This window comes from Phalacrocorax aristotelis, chromosome 7 (genome assembly GCF_949628215.1).
Source record: "Phalacrocorax aristotelis chromosome 7, bGulAri2.1, whole genome shotgun sequence".
NCBI classification, from domain to species: domain Eukaryota; kingdom Metazoa; phylum Chordata; class Aves; order Suliformes; family Phalacrocoracidae; genus Phalacrocorax; species Phalacrocorax aristotelis.
This window is the reverse complement of record NC_134282.1, coordinates 10766372-10787870: the sequence shown is the minus strand read 5'-3', so window position 1 is coordinate 10787870 and position 21499 is coordinate 10766372. Positions and strand designations below refer to the sequence as shown.

At 39.1% G+C, this 21499-nt stretch overlaps 2 protein-coding genes across 3 annotated transcripts in view; one reads left to right on the top strand and one right to left on the bottom strand.

Annotated features, from left to right (window-relative positions):
* Positions 1-21: 21 nt before the first annotated feature.
* TM4SF4 (transmembrane 4 L six family member 4) lies at positions 22-12616 on the top strand. Its single transcript, XM_075098751.1, has 5 exons — positions 22-568; positions 831-920; positions 3078-3211; positions 4870-5059; positions 5352-12616. Exons 1-5 carry the CDS (start codon positions 395-397, stop codon positions 5367-5369), a joined length of 606 nt encoding a protein of 201 aa, XP_074954852.1. The 5' UTR covers positions 22-394; the 3' UTR covers positions 5370-12616.
* WWTR1 (WW domain containing transcription regulator 1) overlaps positions 11968-21499 on the bottom strand; it is an 82974-nt gene continuing 73442 nt past the window's right edge. For both annotated transcript variants that reach the window (XM_075098738.1, XM_075098737.1), the window contains exons 4-6: positions 17516-17649; positions 16851-16963; positions 11968-15782 (exon numbers count right to left, since the gene is read on the bottom strand). In XM_075098738.1, the coding sequence (XP_074954839.1) occupies positions 15598-15782; positions 16851-16963; positions 17516-17649 (432 nt within the window). In that variant the 3' untranslated portion in view covers positions 11968-15597. The remainder of the gene's footprint in view (positions 15783-16850; positions 16964-17515; positions 17650-21499) is intronic.

The following is a 21499-nucleotide window of genomic DNA, read 5'->3' as shown; positions in this document are numbered from 1 at the left end:
AAAACGATGATCCAGGACTAAGAAGGATATCTACCCATGACCTAAGCCCAGATAATGAAGTCTCTCATCCACATTAGTAAAATATTAACAGAGGTTATTGGTTGTCATAGTGAAATGAGAGAGAGGCTGCACTGAATGTAATTTCATTTACGAATGTTTAGAAAATTGACATCACGGCTGCAAGAACGTATAAATAATGAGCACACTGCATTTCTGATCGACTGCAGCACCATCTCTGAAGGGAGCATTCTACAGGCTCATCTCCTCCAAAGGCACAGCAGAAACTGGATTTTGTAAAGCACACTGAGAACCTCCTTTTTATAAAACAGTTCCAAGAACGTCTGAGAGATTTTTCCTCTGCCTTTAATTGTGTTTGCCATTTCTTTAAAAAAGCATGTGCACGGGAGGTTGTGCTAAGTGCCTGGGAACCACTCTTATTCCCCTGGCTGTGCTATGCACCCTCGCTAACATTTTGTTGTTTTTCCCTGGAGGAAAAGTGATTGACAACAATCTATACATTACAGACGAAGTTTGGTACTTTGGAGGGATCCTGGGATCTGGTGTATTGGTGAGTATATAAATTCAGACATTCCTACCTTTCCCCCTCCCACCCACACCATGACTTTGCATTGCTGAATTTCCTCAGTACCTCAAATGCAGGTTCCAACACTGCAAATTTGTATTTGATAAACAAGTACGTTACAAATCATCCAACAGCTTTGCCATAAGTAATTTAGTGATAAGAAAAAAAAAGACATAGAACTATTATATTTAAAAGCAAATGTAACTTGAATTCATCCCAATTCAAACTGTATTTCTGTTATTGGTAGATGATCTTTCCTGCCTTGGTATTTTTGGGCCTTAAGAATAATGATTGCTGTGGATGCTGTGGTAATGAGAGCTGTGGAAAGAGGTTTGCGGTAAGTGAGAGGAAACATGGCAAAAAAGTAAAAGCTAAATTGTTACTGACACAATATATATATCTTCTGCTCACAGTCATTGAGAGACTAGACAGATGCTGTCCAGAGTGTAGGACACAAGCCCTACCATTTGTCTGAGTGCTGGAAAGTAGAAATAGCAGGCTGTAAAAATTGTATTATGCCTTTGATGTTGTGCCACAGGTACCATAACCGTACTGCCTTGTTGTGTTCTGCTATAGCAAGATACTTAGAGTTGCTATCGTAATTGAAACTAATTTCTGAAAGATCAGCACTTTGCTTTGCAGAGCATAACAGTTCTCCCTTCAGCCATTTTTTGTTGGCAGTTCAAAAATTATTCTGACAGTTGGGCACTAATTCCCAGCTCATTGCAGACCCATGCAATGGCCTGTGAGTATCTCACTAGGTTCACAGGAAATTTCAGGTTGGAAGAGACCTCAGGAGGTCACCTAATCCAACCTCCTGCTTAAAGATGAGTAGACCAGGCTCCACTTTGAATTTATAGCTTCCTTTCGCACTAGAAGTCAAAAATTTCAAACGGGTATCTTCAGATACTAGTAAACACTTCAAGCATTTTAGTTTTTAAAAAAGAGATTAGAGAAAAAAATACATATATTTCTACTAGGAAAGTCTGTCCTTTTGAAATAAATTGTTTGGCTCAAGTAGTTCATTACACTTTTTTATAAAGGAACACGTTTTCAAATGAAAAAAAACCCAACAAAACCAAAAGGAAAAAACAAACAGGAAAACAATCATGACTGTGAGGTTAACAAGGAGCCTTCCCTAAATCCCCTGTCTTTGATCCTGTCTTCATGCAATCCCAACAAACCAGGTGGGACTTCGAGGCGGGGGAAATAGAGCCACATATTTCTCTTCACCACACTGGATTATCAATTTTCTGTTAGTTTAGCTTTGAAGACCAGATATAACTCAGTGACTACCAAACTACTAACGTTTTGCTGCCAGGCTGCGACCCACTCCCCTGCAGTGCAGCTGAACGGGGCGCACGGTTATACCCAGGGGGTGACCAGCCGTGAGCACCCGCTGCCCCTGCTCCTGCTGGCGTATGTACGCTAAATCCGGTACGTGTGGTGCTGCCCATAAAGCAACCTGTGTTCCACAGTGCAGTGCCTTGTTGATGACTCGTGTTAAAGTGCAGCTGGCTGAGAGACTGGGAATATTAATATAGTCACAAGTACTAAGACACCAGACTAAAAGAGCCCTGGTGGCCTTACCACAGCATGACTGAAAACTGAATTTGTTCTTGCATGCTAGCAGAAACACCATTATTGTGATGTCTGCTACATAAACATAATGTTCAAGTTAGCCCCATACATCAACTGAAAAATGCATATCAACACTCCAGGCAAGAGCCTTGTGATGAGGTCTGAATAAAAGCTCACAGACCTGAAAGTACATTTCTCTTTTCCTCCACCTATATCACTTCGATCCAATAAAAGACACTACCTCTACCTACAAACTATTATGGCTACGAGTGCTGCAGAATTCAAGCAGGGCATTAGTCTTTGCATGATTTACTTATATATTAGTATATATGAAAATGCTGTAATGGAAAGCCAGAAAAATAGGTGTCCCTTCTAATCCGTTCCAGTTGCACTGTTAGAGCTAATGTTGACGAGTACCGACGAAGAGATAAAGCATACTAATAGGAAACCTGAAGGGGAGACTCAGGAAGGAAAAATATAATTACTTGGCTCAAATATGACCAAGATACCAAAACTAACTTGTAAAGGATACTGCAGATTTTTTTTTAATGCCTTGAGTGGTCCAAGACTTCAGTCTTGCTTATAATCTCTTGAGAAAGAGATCCACTTCAGTGAAACGCAGGACCTTGAACAACAACTACGTCTGTTGGATGAATACTGTCTGAAGGGTAGGAGTGCCATCTACTGTGTCAGCATCGACCCGTCTTCTGACAAATGGTGCTAATTCTTTTAAAGCTTCTAAATCCCAGTACAGATATACGTTATACATTTATTATGTAATTGCAATCTAATATAATTTAGTTGTCTATTTTGACTATTATGAACTGAATTTAGGGAATGAACATTCATATTAATAGGGTACATTTAATTGTCTGAATGAAAACAGAAATAACATTATTTTTCTCTTCGTCAGATGTTTTCTTCTCTAATATTTGCTGCAATTGGATTTCTGGGAGCTGGATACTGCTTCATTTTGTCAGCAGTAGCCCTAAACAGAGGCCCTAAATGTTACACTGGAAGAGAGTGGACCTATCCTTTCCAGGATGGGTAAGACAAAGACAATCCGAAAAAAAGTTATGCATGTTTTAAGTTTGTGATAAGATTTAACTTCTAAATCCGTTGTATAAAAATTGGGATTCTACTGGTTGTCTAAAACACAGAAGCTCTTAGAAAAGCCAGCAACATACAGCAATACTAAGGTTCAAGAGCTCTGATGTGAAGACTACCAAGTATAATCAAAACTATTGAGTTTCAAAGGAGCCGATAAAGAGAAATGCACAGCCTTCTAGGTTATTCTTGGGATGATAAGCAGTATATGGGGATAAATTCTACCTAGATGAAGTGCACTGACATCTTATATTGAAATTTCATGGTACTTGAATAATTAGTATCTATGTGTCATTTTACCTTGGTTATGGGATTTGGAAGTTGTCTGTTCCTCACACTCTGCAACTCATATGTTTGCTGTCGTGTACTTATCACTTTCAGAGAGGTGGTGCGAAGAACATGAAACCCTAGCGATCCCCTTGCTCAGGGCTGAAGTCAGCAAAGGTCCAGCTGAAAACAGGGTACAGTATGTTACCAAGAACAGCAGGACAGATAACAAGGGGCACCATAAACCTCTCGTTACCTGAGAATCTTTAATGCAGCCTTCCTCAGTCAGAAGTGACCTATCAGCGTTCCTTGCTTAACAGACCACAAAATTATAGTTCAGGTTAAAAAGGAAAAAAAGAGGTATCATGTTGTATATTATACATTTGTTGATGGACCAGTGAGGGCTGGAAACCAACTGCTTTGGTCCAATTCTGGGAGTATTTGGAAAAATATGCTCTGTTTCAAACACAATTTTGTTGGCAAAGAATCACTTGACAAGAACACAAGAAACAAAACCGCATTAAGAATATGCAGAGGAAACATAGCAAGTGGTTAAGCAGTTCACAACTAAATCAAAATGTGAAGGTAAAAATTATGGAAAATACTTTTACTTAATACTGCTGTTCTTTAGATGAGTTATCCAGAACAGCAACGGTTATTCTTTTCTGCTCAAAAGAGAGGCAACTGGCCTGGTAGCATTTGATGTTTTGTTAGGAAAACTGGGTTTATTAATATTCTATCATATTGTTTTGGTAATTCACTTATTTTTATTACAATGTAATACAATAAATTAAGACAAATATGTAGATGTGGACACCCCCTGCCTCCCCGGGGTTTCTGCCAAGGACGAATTATAGAAGGTGCCACACTCCCGAGGAGCCCGGGGAGTCCCGCGTCTGCAGGGGTACGCCTTGGGGTGTATTACATACCGCCAGATGTCAGCACTGCTTCATCCAGCAAAGAACCACAAAAGCAGTGGCAAAACCACCTTCAACAAAAGACATTGGCATGAACAAACATCCACTTGGCACATGCTTGGCTAGGATCTCTTCTTCCTAAAATACCAGAAACTGTTAAATTTTATCTAATACATACTCGTCTTTGATTGTTCCCTTCTGATGACTCATCTTTTCAAATCAATTGCTTCAATTGATGTAGAAACTCAAACGAAATCACATTCTAGATAAGTACCACCAGTGCGATAATGGGAATTCTTTCTCGCAGCACTGAGGCTAACAGAACATCACAACAGTGACGCCTTGTCAGCTGTGACAGATCCCCTCTCTGTGAGCTAACATCGTCTTCTTCGTAACTGTTTTGTTTCCCCCCAGGGATTACCTTGCTAACCACACAATGTGGAACGCGTGTGAGTCACCCGAAAACATTGTCCCGTGGAACCTGACCCTCTTCTCCTTGCTGCTCATCATGAGTGGGATCCAGGCAACGCTCTGTGGCATTCAGGTGGTGAACGGCCTGTTTGGAACAATCTGTGGTGACTGCAAATGTTGTGGATGTTGTGGGGTGAGCAACTGATGGCTTTCTTCTTCCATTATTTTGTGTACTGACGATACTTATCAGTACGCCTGACTAGCTGACAGTCGGAAATACTAAGCTAGCCTTCACTGAGCGCCATGATCATGTTTTCTAAAGTACAGCTGAAACCCTACAGTGTTGCCGAGTGCTGAAAATATGATCTCAGTCCATATTTGCAGTGTTTATTCTGACAGCTTCGCATAGCCACGGGGAAATAATAATCTTTGGAAGTCACAGAAATATTAGCCACTAAATTACCTCCATGTTTTTATTCTTCCAGGGAGATGGAACTGTCTAAAGAATATGAATATTGCAGCCAACCCTCCTTATCTTGGGAGGCTCCCTTTTGCAATCGTTCCATAAAGCAGCCCTCACATGCATCGTCTCTGGCTAAGAAGATGAGAATGAAGGGCACTTGCCCCTACTAACATTATGAAGCCCTGACTCCCTTTCTAGCGTTCCTGAAACCACTCATCATGGAATAAAATAAGCAAAATCCAACTCTCACATTCATATTTATTTTTGTAAAACAGCTTCTATTTAAAAAGAAGGTATTCTCAGGTAAAATATCTTCTCTCCCAAGTCAGCTTTCCAACTGGGGATCACCAAATGCTGCTGTACAATACACGCTGAAATGTGCAAATACACGCTCAGTTGTAACACAGTTGTGTCTATTTTCTTTTGAGGTTTGTCGGATGGACATACCCCAAGTCTAACTTTTTTTGAGTACCTGTTTACGTTATGTGGAAAAGTGAGGACTTCTCTCTTTCAGACCTGCTGGGATTAAAATGTTCTCTGTAAAGAGTGCGTTACAAAAGAGATTCATGAATGTCATGGTGAGGTCTCTTTCCTTGACTGTGTCCAACAGATGGGTGTATTCAGCAGCACTGCTGTGCAGGTAAGTGTAGGGTCAAAGTACCAGGCTAAACAATAGAGTGCGAAGATCCCTAGTCTGAGGCATCATGAGTCATCTTGGACACAATGATACCCTGCTTCACACCAGGAATTCTGCAAGGAAGGCCAGTTCACTGCCATTTCTCAGCACGATGAGGATCTGGCTTCTTCACTAATCCATAATCAACTTTCTCACCAGAGGGAAGGAATAACACAGTATGGCTGTAGAAGATGAAACTGAAAACAGAAAGTGTAAGAATACGGGAGGCTTGTAGAGACTTTCCCAGCCTACAATTCTTTCTACTCCAGGCACCTCCTGAGACAAATGTACCATCTCTGCATTTAACTCTTCTTGAGGGATTCCTTCTCCCTGAAGCTGTCCAGTTGTTTCTTGGATCTCAGTATCCCTTCCATTATCTAACTTCATGCTGTGGGAAGAACCTCCTTTGTTCAGACCCTGCCACCTGCTCTTTTTGTTCGATGCCTCCTCGTTCTTGCCTGCAAGAAAGAGTACACAGCCAGTCCTATCCCCTCTTCCTCAGAATACCTCATTTCATAGGTTCTTTCATATCCTCTCAGTTGTCTCCTTTTTTTTAGCCTGAAGAGCATTAGTATATGTAGCCATTCCTCATAGAGAAGTTGTTTCACCTTTATTTGAAGTGTTTCAACCCTTCCCACTACAGTCTGAGATGGAAGGGATGGAGGAACAGTGCTCCAGGTACACGTGTGCTGCCCTAGCCATTTATTCTACCAGCAAAGTTCATTAGCTACAAAGACAAGGACGAACGACAACCTGATCAGTCACCACTGTGAATGCCCACCAGTCTTGTCTTGTTAGAGTGCAAGCTGATTTCTTATACAGAACATGATCCTCAAACACTGGCTCCAAACAAATGGTAAATGAAGCCTCATTTCTAGAAAATCAAATTTCCACATCTCTGATACAATATAAAATTGGCACCCATGCAAAGGAGGACACACACTATTTAAACCCAGATATGTGATAACTCCATTAAACCTTCAACATACGTAACTATTTACATACTGAAATATGTCCTATACCTGTAATCCTTGTCTTGAATCTCTCCTGTACAGAAACTGCGCAGCATGTATCATTTAATGATGTAGAAATATTCCCAGTATGTAACCAAATCTGTTTCTACTTGTGAAGTAAAAGGGCTTTTAACACCCTCTTCATGGCAATAACGAACCAACTGTGATCTCTCAGCTAACAAAGGTGATATGGGGACTTCAAGTCACAGATAAACAGATCTGGGAGGCACCTGTGGCACCTACCTTTGCACACAAAGGCAGTGCAAACAACACTTAAATTTTACAAGACAGCTGCATAACCTGTTCTTAAAAATCTCTCAGTTCAGAGATCCAACACCTTCAGCATTTTATAACACTGCCAACTCTTCTGAAAGTTAGACAGACTTTCTTAGTATGTAACCATGCACCCCCCTGGTACCGCACTGCTCTCTTCCCAGTGGGCTTACAGAAAAGTCTTCCTCTTCACAGCAAACTTCTACATATTTGGAGACTCTTATCACATTTCAACCTCACCTCTGACAAAACAAAAGAAAATTCACTCTTTCACCGTAACTGATGCTCTTCACAACTCAGTATTCATCTCGTCCTCCTGCAAGCTTCTCCTACAACTTTCCAGAAGCTGAACGCTGGACTTGTGACCTCAACACAAGTTACAATTTCTTTTCAGTCGAGTCGAGTAGCTCAAAACTCCTCCTCTTAAAGCTTCCAATCTATAAGTGAGTGAAAATGCTATTTATTCATCTTTTTGCAGAAGTTAAATTTAGTCGTGTTTGGCACAGCGTTATCATAGAGATACAAAAGGCAAAAGAGAGTTGAAAGGCAAAAATACTTTTTAGAAGAACTAGTCTTTTAAAACCTAGATAGAAAAAAACCTATTTCCCAAAGAAATCAAGGAGGAAGTAAGAGGGATCGGAGAAGTTTGAAGGATTCAGCTCAACTGATATGCTTCTTGAGAAATTCCTAAAACAGATTTTCACAAACCAGCTTGCCAGACTGGATGTCTCAAGGCTTCTAGTTCATCAGTGTATTTGCCGCATCTTGTCCCTGAGATTTTCCTCCTGAAATAACAATACTGTGGCCTGTGCTTTCGGAAAACGTACTTCATGTACTCTGTATCTACACCAGAGATATCTGAAGAACTTCAAGTATTCAGAAGCATGAAAAGCTGGTGAGCAATATACAAAAATGTTAAATAGCTAGATTTAGGCACTAAGTTACGTTAATAAAAGCAAAGCAGCCTCAGCGATACATTGTACAAGATGATAAATTATAAAAAAAACCTCTTCAGAAACAGCTGCCTCTCCCACCTGTTCTACTGCATTGCTAGGGAATTTGAGAGTACCCTTTATATCACCACCCACTGATGCAACCATCTTACATCTATTCTTTCATCTGTGGTTAGCAGCTGTCCTGCACCTCATCTTGCATTTGTCTTGTTTTATTTATATGAAGCCTTTGGGAACACGGAATGTTTCTCATCAGCATTCAACAAAGGGATGGGTAGCTGCATAGTGTACAATTTTGATATATTAATAAACAGAATACATAAATATCTCTCGGAGACTTGGGATAAGAAATAGCAGACAGGAAGCTATGATACCTAAAAAACAAAGAAAATAAGTGCTTCATGAATCTACACTTCTAAGATGCCCAATTACATGGTGGTTTTCTGATGTGAGCTAATACATAGTAGATACTGAGACAAGGTGCACACACTTCGTGATCTGGGCTGCATTTGTACCTTGGCCTTGGGGTGTATCGAACAAGCGTAAATGAACTGGAACCAGCAGCTCAGCTGATCTAGCATTTTAAAGTGCCAACAACATTGTTCCTAAATGTCTTCAGTTATGGATAACATCTGAGGCTCTCCCCTAGCATTTAATTTTAAGGGAATCATGCTAATCTCCAGTGTCAGTTCTGCAGTAATTGGAGATCGCTCTCTCTGTTTTTACTGAGCAAAGTGTCCAGTAAAATCAGGGAGAGGGACTGATCATAGATTGTTGTAACACAGAAAGATATACTGGGCCAGTGATACTCCTGGGAGAGGAGTCACCGGTAAAGAGAGCACAATGCTAGACAGGGACAGAAAGACGATGGCAGGAGAGGAACCACGAACAGGGAGAACTGAAAGCATTAAAACAGACCTCAGTAGCCCCAACCAACTGGAACACCACGCTCTTTAGTGTGTACAGGTGTCAATGGTTATACAGAGGTAGAAACCCTAGTAACCTGAAGGAAAAATATTAGTATCATTTGTAAAATCTCCTTGAGGCACATGTTATCTCAAGCTTTTGTATTCACCCATAAAAAGTGGCTGCTCAGTGACTGGCTGACTAAGGTGCCGAGAGCATGGCAATTCTGACATTGTGTGGCATGTTTCAGCCAAGAGTTTACATAAAAAGAAACACATCGGTTATTTAACAACTCAGATTACAACATGTGCAGTGTGTGTGTGTGTGATTTTGAGCCCACGTATTTCAACTTCAGCCTGACAAAACTCGTGCCCCTGCATGGCTCAACTACATACAGTTGGAGCTCTCTTTATTGATTGTCTCCAATAAATAGACTGCAACAAGATGACACATCAAGCACAGTACCATGTCACCTGTCAGGGAATGATGCATTATTTAACTGGCAGCTCTCTGCAAAAGGTTCGTTTCTAAAATTAGGAAGCACCATACACAAAGTTAAAATACATTTGCTCAGCCAAGAGCTAAGGATGTTTTCTAAGATCGTTCACCTGCCCCCAGTTCAACTTTAGCTCCCCCTTCTTGGCTTCTGCATGACTCACCATGTAACCAGCAACAAGGCAAACAACGGCAAACCCTGGAAGAACCCCTCCTGCCCACACATGGGGAGACTGCCTTGTCTATGGCATTGATACGGGTGGGGTCGTTACCCCAGAGGGCAGAGACTGGTATCAGAATGATGGACATGAATAAAAACCCAGATAAAACACTTCTGTAGTTTTTTCTTGCCAAATAACTTTTTTGCTGGAAGAGGACATGTAGTTTAATTGAAATTACAAAAGCTCTGCCAATACAATGGGACTTTCTTACAGACTTCTTCATTATCCTCCACTGATTTGCTGCAGGACCCTTTGCTGACATACAAATTGCTCCCACCTGTGGATCCAAGCAATCCAAACCAAAAAAACTAATTAGTAGGCACTGAATAAATACAGTCTACTAATTGTGCCAGTAAGAGTAGTTTAGTGCATTATTTGGAGACTGTGCAGGAAAAAGCACCAGTAAAAAATCTCCACTGCCTTTGGCTGGGCGAGTCTTGCCTGGTCTCGATTTTGGGGCTGGTGTAAGGTGTGGGACTGGCAGCCGTGCCCAGCTCCCCGACCCGCACCGCTCCCACTCAGGGGGCCCTGCAGGGCCGAGCACTGCCCCAGCCCCCGCCGGCACCACCCCGCACAGTACCCCAGCTAGAATCTCCTAATTCTAGGGAGTCTGTAAACTAGAGTTCACAAAAAAGCTTGTTTTTAGAAGAAAACAAAACAACCTCCCCCTACAAACACAAGGTCTTAAATTTTCTGAAATATTGCATGTGATTCTAGCCATCGCAGTTTTAAGAATTAAACACACCTGGTGGGGAGCACAGGCACTGCTGATGACATAGGGAAGAGTAAGCTTTGAGGGCCAGGTAGAAAAAAAGCATAAGAGATTTTACCAGAAGCCCCACACTGAAAATAACACCTCCCGACAGATCTCTATGGGAACCGGTGTGAGAGGCGAGGGTCCCAGGAGTGATGTGCACGCGGCCGCCAGAAAAGAACACTCACACTGGGACCCTCTGCAGGTGTGCCCTTGTTGGTGCAGCCTGAGTGGCTTTCTGAGCTTCCCCAGTAGTGAAATGAGAAGGCCCATCACTGGGACTGCTACGGTACCTTGTTGTCTGGGAAAGCCAGAGTACTGACATGCTTCCTCCAAAACGACAGGGGGTTTCAGTACCTCACAATCTCAGGAAATTCAGGAAATCCCTCCCTGACAAACGGTTTTACTACAGCTGTAAGGTAACAATACACGGGAACAGCAATCTGCACAGAGCACTGCTGACCAGCTTGGAAGACGTGAGCTGGCATCATCAGGAACAAACTGACCTTTATAAACAAACACACATTCAGTGTTTCTGCCAGAGAAACTTGATTAATATTCCTGAGTAAATATGCCAAGAATTAACAAACGCATTTCTCAAGACAGGTTCAGAAGCTACTACATTTTGCATTTCTGTTTGGTGGAGGTTCCAGCACTTTTTAAATTCAAACTCAAGATATTGTTAGAAGCATTCTAAAAATTAATTAGAATAAATTATGTAAGGAAATGACTCGAGGAAGAATTTTAAAATTAATTAATAGTAACAGTTTCACTGGGTCTTAGATCACACACATCATGTACCACGACAGTGAAGACCGGATATTCAAATACAAGCCCAGGATGTTTAGATTTCATGGCTTGTTCCCAGGAAAGATGACAGGTATTTCTTCAGGCAGAATTGAAGAAACTTCTTGAATAAGGGATCAGACTGAAAACAATGCACTATTTCAGTCCCCAAAACAGATCTTAACATCAAATGGACTTGGTGCTAACTGTTCTGCTTAGAGATAACTGTGTTAAACAAATCGTAGCAAAACATTTGTGTTAGTGAACTGTGAATTACAAGGTCCCACTAAGGACACAAGTAATGGTGGCACTGGGAAGCATGCTCTCAGCATTCTGAGTAAACTGTTACTATCTCTAACAGCCATAACAACTATTAAAAAACTGAAACATAATGGCAAAATGACCCATTTCATTTGCTAAATACTAATAATTTAATTCAAAATGTATGCCTTCTGCACAGAATAATATGTCTGCACCTTCATTTCAAGCAGTGTTACACAATTCCCTGGGAAGCACATACTAAAATCCTCCAAAGAAAAGAAACAATTTAATAAACCAATATGCATCCAAAATCTTCAAGCTCATTTATATTTGTTTTTCATGTACAAGATCAGAGAAATAAAAAAAACCAGAATCAAACCCTGGATACAACGGTTTGATCTGATTGCTTTTGACACATACAATCTGTTGCAAAGTACTTGAAATTAAAAACAAATGGTCACATGTGTCATACAACAAAATGAAAAGAAGTAAATAAAAAAGTTAATGTACTAGCATGTACATGGATGTAGTGTATTAGGAAACATGTTTATCTGAACACCCATATTTTTCTGTATTCAAAATAGATATTTTAATCCTTCCCTTCCCCCAAACAGCCTTTGTTCTCAAAAAATCAAACCCGACCCCACCCCAAGTTACATTCTAACAGTATTACCAGAATACAAACTGTAATTAACAATGTCCCATTACTTTTGTATCACCAAGACTCACGAGTGCCATCCTGAAGCGATGGTCAACAGTAAAACTGTCCAGCTGGCACATTTATTGTATTTATACTACAAGTAGACAGCGTACATTTAGTAAAGTAAATGCTCACAATTGGAAATAGTACAGTGAAATATTGTCAGCAATAAGTTTAGTTTCATAAGAATTACATATGCTTTGAATACTTAAAAGTTCTGCCATAAGCCTGTTTAAAGCCAGAAACTTTTTTTTTAAAGAGAACTTTAAAAATAGATTTTATTGTTGCTGCACTTCACCTGATACATCCCCTCCATTACAAAAATGAAAAGCTTACAGTGTAAAGAATCACTTTTGACTTAACCATTATTTGGTTCACGACTGAGTAAAGATCTGACCTAAGATTTTGGCAGTTGTTTTACACTGGAAGTAGTGTTTCACATAGCACCCTCCTGTTCCAGATCTGCTGCTGGTCTATTATGGAAGTAATACAGAACCATAGCTTCTGATTTTTTTGACCTCTTTAAGGTCTTTGAACCAAGATGCTTAACCACCTGAAATACCAATGGAAGAGGAATCAAGTTTGTAGCTTCACAATTATGATAAACATCTGATGTGACTTTACTGGAAAACTGCAGCAGTTTTCATTGCAACAAGTATGGCTGTCAGTTGATGAAAACCAGTGTAGCCAAACAGAAGTCACAGGTCAGCTAATTCATACCAGCTGAGAACCTGATCTGCTTGGAATATCTTTATTATGACAGGACTTAAATTTACAATGGTACAGACTTTCTAGCAAATGAACAAACTGCATTTTCTAAACATAATCTAATGATGAGCAAGATCAACTGAATCATACTAGAGTTCGGATCTGCAGCTACTGTGAATTGTTGTAGCACCAATGGCTTTCAGTTTGTTAGGCCAAGCCTGCAGTGCTGACGAGCTGGCCTTACAAGTTGGCATCGCAACCAAATGCCAAAAAAATCTCCAATTCTTTTACCAAAGTCAGTCATGTCACTAAAGAACAAAGCCTTAGGACCATCTATTTTCCATTTAGGCTGACAACCTGAAGAAGTCCTTGAGAGACTAATCATAGTTACAGTAATATTAGTCAGCCTTGCCCGGTCCCCTGTTTATTGAAAAGAAATTTCTGCTATCTCAACAGTTAGCACTAGCAAAAATAATTAAAACAAAAACAAACAACAAAAAAAACACCCAAACCCAACAAATAACCCCTCCAAAAGAATAAAAGAAACACAATGCCCATTCAGTAATTAAATTCTGTGCAGACAGAACTCTGCTGTCACATCTCATTTTCTATTAAAAAAAAAACAACAACACAAAAAAACCAAAACATAAAACCAGCTACTTTTCCCTATATAATAAAACTTCATGACTAGGTCTTTGCATCCCATGTATTTTTTCAACATTTCGGTGCGTGTACTTTTTATCTTCCATCTTCTGATATCACTTACACTCAGCAGTTCATCATTGACAAGGTAGTTTATTGTATCAAATTCTTCTATTATGTTTTTTACTGAACACTGGTGGTTCATTTTCTATGTATCCCTACCTGCAGCCACCCTTCCCGGCAAGGATCTATATTTGTCACATAAGCATTTGTCTTCCAAACCTACTCCATATTCTCATCACTTCATCTCTGACCTTTTCACCTACCTTCACCCAACCAGATGGAAAAAAGTCTTCAGTGATCAATACTGTGGTGCGTCAGTAAGATCGTGTTAGTGTTATAAGACCTGGCAAACACACATTTACACTGAGTGCTACATCTCTTCCCCTCTCTACATAGCCTGGATTAAGCTCAGAGAAAAGTTTTAATGCCTTTCATAAAAAGACATATTTTTCAATATAAAAAGCTTAAATTCACAGATTATAAATAATATATTTCCAAAATATTTTAGGACTAAAATTCAAATAATTTTAGGACTTCATTTGCATTTCAGGGGAACTGCAAGCTTAACGTCCTTGATGCCTTCTCAGTCCCAAACCTCTGATAAAGAAGTATTTGTAGGATATACAATAGGTAGAAATACACAGAACACGCCCTGTGTCCTGTACACTGATTACAGTAAGTGAAGACTTAAGAACTAAGCAACTTTACCAGACAAGTTACAATACTGCTTTAGCACTGCCCTGATAAAGTTACCAGCTTTTTCATGTATACAACTACATGCACTGTCAGTTAAAAACTTTACTGAAAACAGTATGAGCAAGGCTTTTTTCCCCCACTACATATGACATTAAGAAGTTGTGCCACATTTTCAGACCTGATTTTAGAAACATGTTTTTGCATTTAACATATTTGCAGATTTTATATATATAAAAAAATTGTTTGTTCATGTGTTAAGTTACAAAATTGTAGTGCTTAATATAATAAACATCAAAATCTAAGATCTTTTAAAAAAATGCTTGTTTAAAATACATTGCTTTGTTTTTAAAAGGCAGCAGTCAGTACCAGGCTGGTTTATTTTGCAACAATATCGTAATGTAAAAATGTTGCTAAATAATTCTGGTACTTGCAGATTGGAAGTGTTTTGTTTACAAAAATTATACAGTAATATACTGAAAAAAGAAACTGCAATAGTACTATTTGTGCCTTTACAGGTATATAATGAGAATTATTATGACTGATATGGATCAGATTTAATCTGTATTCCATATAGCATAAGTTTCTAAGCATGAAAAAAAGATTTTTAAAGCTTAAGTAAGTTGATTAAAAAAGCTTTTGATACTATAGTCATAAACATAGTAATAAAACTGCTCTCATGGTCTGATGCTGTGCATGTTTTTTGAATCAAGTGACCTAGTAGTTAGCTTTTGTGAATCATGAAGGGTTTGTGATGTTAGTCAAACCTAGGAGATCAGTCAGGGACATGCACAAACACCACCCGCTTTCTGTCTTAAAGTGAAACGTTTCTGCCTGGTCTGAAAAGGTAAAGAAGTATATAGATGTGTAAAGTAGTGTGCCTTTTTGTTAAAGAGGAAGAAATATATATGCATATATGTTTTTATATATATAGATATGTATTTTATATTTAAATTAGCGTCAATCAAAACCAGACAGAGATTAAACTGACCATAAAGATGGTGTAACGAAAGTCATTAAGGCAGTAAGTTGTATCTCTTTGAGGATTTTCAGATATTATACCTCTATCTCAAGAGAAAAATGAAACGTTGAATTGCATTGTAGGCCCAATCAGCACTGAACGGTTACAGCCAGGTAAGGAAGGGCTCATTTTTGTTGAGTACTGACTCCACATCGTTGAGAATAGGGATCAAGTCTTCTGACTCCAGAGTCCCAAGATCAACATTTGTTCCTGGAAGACAGTCGAGGAAATCAGGGAAACGTGTTTGTTGTGGATTTATGTTCATTGTTGTCTGTCCTATAGTTTCTCCTAGGAAAAGTAAAGAAGAACTTTTGAAATACCAAACTCTTCTTGTGGGTAATTTAAAACAACACAATTGATATAAAAATAAGACTCCCACTTTCCCATAAGCACTTGTGAGCATTCCTATACTCTACAAACGTAACCTCAAAACCGCATTTGCTTGCAGAATGCATATTCTTTTAAGAGTTGATTTCATATCCTTGCTTTGCTCTCAGAAGCACAAAAGACCCTTTCCAGCAGCATTCAACATGATCAACCTCTGACCTTCCACTTGGGAAGCACGATTGTTCAAAGTTCACTAGGCTGCACAGGAAGCAATGCAACTGAGTCTTACGTAAACCCTCCATCCCGCTCTCTGCACAAGGGTGAAGGCAGTCCAGGGGGCATAATTGAAAAAGTGTTTTACAGTAATTTAGATTTGCGATTTTTTTTCATAACTAATAACAAGCATGAAAATCTTTAATAGAGAAGCCCTTCACTCTTTGCATCATCTAGAACTTCCAATGACTTCAGAAGGAAGTTTAGGTGAGGAAGTGCTGAGAGCTTCACTATCTGGAAAAAACTTGTTGATTTCCTAGTTATTTATTTTAGTATTTTAGACACCATGAGGACACTGATATAAAAATAAATACACACCAAAACCTAAATTAGCTATATACATTCTGTCTGAAGGCAAATCTAACTTTCCCATTGTAAGAGACTAATTAATGACACTGATTTCCCAGAGTTAGAAAACACAGTGATTTTTATCAAGAATGTAACCCAAGACCAGATTTTTACTCCTCATATCTTGGACTATGGTATGAAAAACAAATTAAGGCGCACATTTTCCAACTTTTACTTACTTTGTTTAGTATCAGTCTAAGGTAAAGGGGTAGAATCTGGATCTAAGTTAAAGCTGAGAACCTTCTGGGCACTAGGTACCTTTTAGGCCTTTTCCCCTACAGTCTCAGTCAATTTTCTTGCATAGGAAAGTGAAGGATTATTGTTTAGTTATGCAGTTATAAAATATTACTGGTTATAACACAAAGTTATTAATATCATTAGCCTTTAAGCTAAATCAGAGTATCCTACCTGTATCCATCTCATCTACGTTGCTGAGGAAATCTTCAGGTGTTGTTGGAATACTGTAGCATCCTAATCCCAAGCCACTGTCTGTACTCTGTTCCCTGGAATGGTACGGCCCACTATAAATCGAAACATGAAAAAGCCTCAGTGAAGATGTTCTGTTAAATACAGTCCCTGATCATGGTGTTTGGAAAAAACACAGCAGAGTAGGTTAGATATTGAAATTAAATACTGTGTCATTTAAGCCTCATTCTCAACTACTGGCCACCCATGGGATCATGTTATACCTGCCCAAATATAAAGCAACTGAAGTGAGGACACTCTTAAATTTTGAAATACACACATGTATGTGTAACCGTCTAGACAAAAACGGTTCTGATAGCCTAAAAAAAAATGAGTTTATTTACTCTTAGGTAATGCACCTATTCTACCTAGAGTTTTCTACATCCACCTACAGTACAATTAAAACCACCTGTTACCATTTGTTTGATTTTTCTAAGATTCCTTCTTGAAACATAAACTGAAAGATTCCAGGTCAGACACTCAGCTGTACCCCCTGTTCAAAGTAAATACAAAAGAAGGTGATATGGGAAATCACTTTAGAGAGACAGCTTCAGAAGTGTAGAGAGGGCAACAGAACCAATTGCCTAATGAAGAGGACATGAACTTGCCTGTTCAGGAAAGGATCGGACCCGTTATTTGTAATAGGCCTCATGTCTTGTGTCATGGCAGGTGTATTCACAGCTGTCTGAACTGGGGCCATGTTTTCTGAGTCCATGGGAAGTTGTCTGCACAGAGCAGCTTCCTGAAAAGGCAAATAAATATAAGGGAATGGTTATTCCAATAGCTCAGAAGTACTGCGGTCTTGTAAGAAGCAAACATATAATATATACACATCTTATTTAGGAAAGTAATTCTAAACAGTGTAACTGATGACTATTTGTTTACACTAGTGTGAAAAAAACCATAATGCAGACAGACAGCGTCCTTTATACCCACCTGTGCTGGCTTAAAAACCTGCAGAATCTACCTTTCAGTTACTATTACAGCTGGAAGCCAGTCCCATAGTTCAGCCAGCATGCAGATGTGTTTGAGGACTTTCTAATCAGCTTCACACTAAACCAGAGAGCCTGTTTGCCTGTTTAAACTAGCCTCACTCTTTTTGTGTGATGCAGATCATGAAATGCTCATATAAATGGCTTTACTGGCAGAGCTGTCACACTACCTCTAGTGAGTGGTAGTGGCAGACACCCAGGGGAAAGTCAAACCTCAAACAAGCACAACTACCTGCAGAATAACTGCACCTCTGAAGCCTTGCTGGCCACAGAGATAATCCCTACAAAATCAAATTATCTATGTTATAACTTAGGGTAACTTGAGTGCTACCTCATCATAAAACACTGATAGGCCTGCACATTACAACTGATTATTGACAGCCTATCCACACTTCATGGGCCAGCTAATTCCAGCTGAGGGTTTTCACATACATACTAGAGCTGTGCAACACTCAAATTACAATTTTATTTTACTCTTCAGTGAGGCCAAGTTCTCTGAGAGCTGAAGTAGCAATAATAAAGTAGTTAAAAACCTACAGACTCTAAATTTAGTCTTCCACGTATCTGTTTCTAACAGCTTAAGTGAAATCACTCTCAGTTTAAACTGGTACAAAAGAGAGCAAAATCAGGCACTGAAACTATGTGAGTTGCTACTATGTGACATAATTTGCTATATACCAGGGCAGAAGAATACCACTTGCAACCATAAAGTACTTAACATGTTTGAAGAAAACCACTGGAACCACTTTGACCCCATAATCTTTAGAATAAACCCTCTGCCTAGTAACAAGCATCTGTCTAATGACCTGTCCCATGTACACTGGCTTTAGGATGACAAACGAGCAATGACAGCCAAAGGAAACTTGTTTCAGAACTCTTCCTGGAAGATAAATTTTTCTAGCATTATCTCTGTGAAACAACCATGACATCTAGTGGTACAGAGGTCTATACAAAGGTTGTTTGGCTCCAGGGGGTTGTTCCAAATATCCTAAGACCTTAAAAAAAATAAAGCTGTATCTGTTTTTTACCTAGTTTACTCATTATTTTTTTTAGAAGTAAACAAAGTAAATAGTTCATTTAAATCCTAGTAGAAAACTTCTCTCCACTGAATCAGTCTTTCACTCTCCCAAGTACAGAAAAAGATTAACATGTTTTTGAGGCTAGAATATGATGTTTTACTACGTTTTCAATTGATTTCATCATTGAGGAGGATGGGTCTGGTCTCTTCATAATGCATTGAGAATTAACATATATTGGTGCCTACCGATGCAGTTTCTTTTATAATCAAATTATCAATATAGTCACTGATAAATAATAATTTACAGTAGATGGTGTCATTATTTAGTAAGTTAATAATAAATAGTCTAAGGATTCTTAATAGCTTATGTATGATAGTTTATGTAGGTCATTACATTTGTCAAGTGACAATTCTAATGATGATGTTTCTATTTATAATTAAATCAGCTGGAGTCCGTGAAAATGTACAAACCTCAGAAAATGGGCAGACTGCCTTTTTTAACTCTACATTAAGAAACTGAAAGTATTTGTTTTAAATATAAGAATAGCAACTGCTGCAACACAAGCAAGGCTAATACTAGAAAGACAGCAAGAAAGAAATACAGAAACAGAAAGGAAAAAGGAACACATAAAATGAGGCAGGATATACTTAGCTAGGATTTTTTTTGTTAAAGTCCAACCCAACAAAGAAGTTCATGTTTTTTGGTACTCAGACAGTACATTTTCAAGTCTCACAGGGTATTTTTCCACAGTAATAAAGATAAGACCAGAACGGGGGGGGGGAACAAACAAAAAACAAAACAAAAAAACCCACACACACCACAAAAAAACAACCAACCAACCAGCACCTTTTCCCTAGTTTGCCAACATGTAACATACATGTTGGTTATCATTCTGGTTGTTCTATTTTTTAAAAATCAAATGCTATTAGTAGATATAAAATAACTGAGAACATCCTGTTCAAGATCCAAGTATTTGCCTCTTTCAGAATATTGTGACTAAGTCCTAATTTGATTAAAATTATTTGTCTTTGCTACTTTGCACATGTGTTAGCGCTATGAAAATCCTGCCCCAATACCACCCTTTCTTATTGTAAGCATGTTTGAACATTGGAACAGGTTTCTCAGAGAGGTTGTAGAGTCTCATTCCTTGGAGATATTCAAAACCTGACTGGATGCAGCCCTGAGCAACCTGCTGTAGTTGGCCTTGCTTTGAGCAGGGGAGTTGGACTAGGCAATCTCCAGAGGCCCCTTCCAGCCTCAACTCTCCTGTGACTCTATGAATCAAAGAATGACCATGTGCACACATACATCTTTCTGTACAAGATTATGGCTTTCTGTTTTGGACAACCTTCTTAATAATTGCTTGCCAGCTGTCATGCCATATTTTTCAATTGCCAGACTGAAATTCAATTATACTGTTCAATACAACTGCACTATATCAATCATAAGCCTGAAAATTTCTTGCCTGTAGGAGGTGGTGGAAAATCTCTTCTGCAGCCAGCAACTCTCAATGGATCATATAGTACAAATCAGTGTCTCAACTTGGTGGGGACTGAAGGGGGGGTGGTAGGAAAGAGCTTGACAAGCTCCCTGCTCAAAAACAGAAAAACTGAACTAAAAATATGCTGCCTAGAAAAACATTAAAGCTGAAAAGTTGATACGAACAATTAATGAGAGATGACAAAGGCTAATGACCAACTTTCTACCAAAGAGCAGTGCCAAAGAAAATCTATGAAGGAAAAGTCATGCACCTGTAGAGAAGAAAGGCCATTATTTAAGGGTGTATTTGTTGACAATTAGTAGGTGGATTCACAGCAGGAGTTTTGAAGCTCTTTTGACTAAAAATGCCAGATGCTATCAGGGATGATATTCTAGTGCCTTGTGTTTCCACAACAGGTAGTGACATATTGACAGTCTGACGTTCTATCCAAGTAATGAGTTTTATGTAGTTGTGCTCACTATACTGACAAAGACAGCTTATTTCTGAGACTAGTAAATTCTATTACTTTGAAAGGCTTGTATTCACGCCATTGCTTTCCACAGGCATTGTAGAAGTACTGTGTTTAAGACAAAAGGTCTGTAAGAAGAAAGTGAGGAAAGGTTTCCAAGCAACACTGAAAAATCCGTGCAACTCCATGGAATTGTTTTTAAATAGAGACAGAGATAAATCTCTTCTTTATGGAACACATTTAATTAAATGATCACAGGAAACATGAGGCTTTTCTCATTCCTCATGTCATGCCTTTTCCTTTGAGCTCATCACAGAAGCATAAACACACCTCTCCCCAAGACTATTATTCCTCTGGTAGCTTTCCAGAACAGCGAAACACAAAGCACTAGTAGAGATTTTTGAACTTCCAACTATTTAAAAAATGCGGTTACACATAAAATCAAAGTACATTGCAAAAAACATAGTGTTGTTCACAAATAGAGTGTCACCTCTTCAACGCTCCATGAAATAAATACTCTTCCTTCAGGTACGACTTCCTCCAAGCTCAAGATTGGAGCAGCCCTATGAGGAAGAGGTCAAGCAAAGGAGCCAGGAGACTCAAATGGATGAGCAAAGAGCTTCTAGAAAAAC

Coding starts and splice junctions, on each gene's coding strand:
- TM4SF4 (XM_075098751.1), top strand. CDS start 395: ATGTGCACGGGAGGTTGTGCTAAGTGCCTGGGAACCACTCTTATTCCC. Junction 569..830: donor TCCTGGGATCTGGTGTATTG/GTGAGTATATAA, acceptor TGTTATTGGTAG/ATGATCTTTCCTGCCTTGGT. Junction 921..3,077: donor GCTGTGGAAAGAGGTTTGCG/GTAAGTGAGAGG, acceptor TCTCTTCGTCAG/ATGTTTTCTTCTCTAATATT.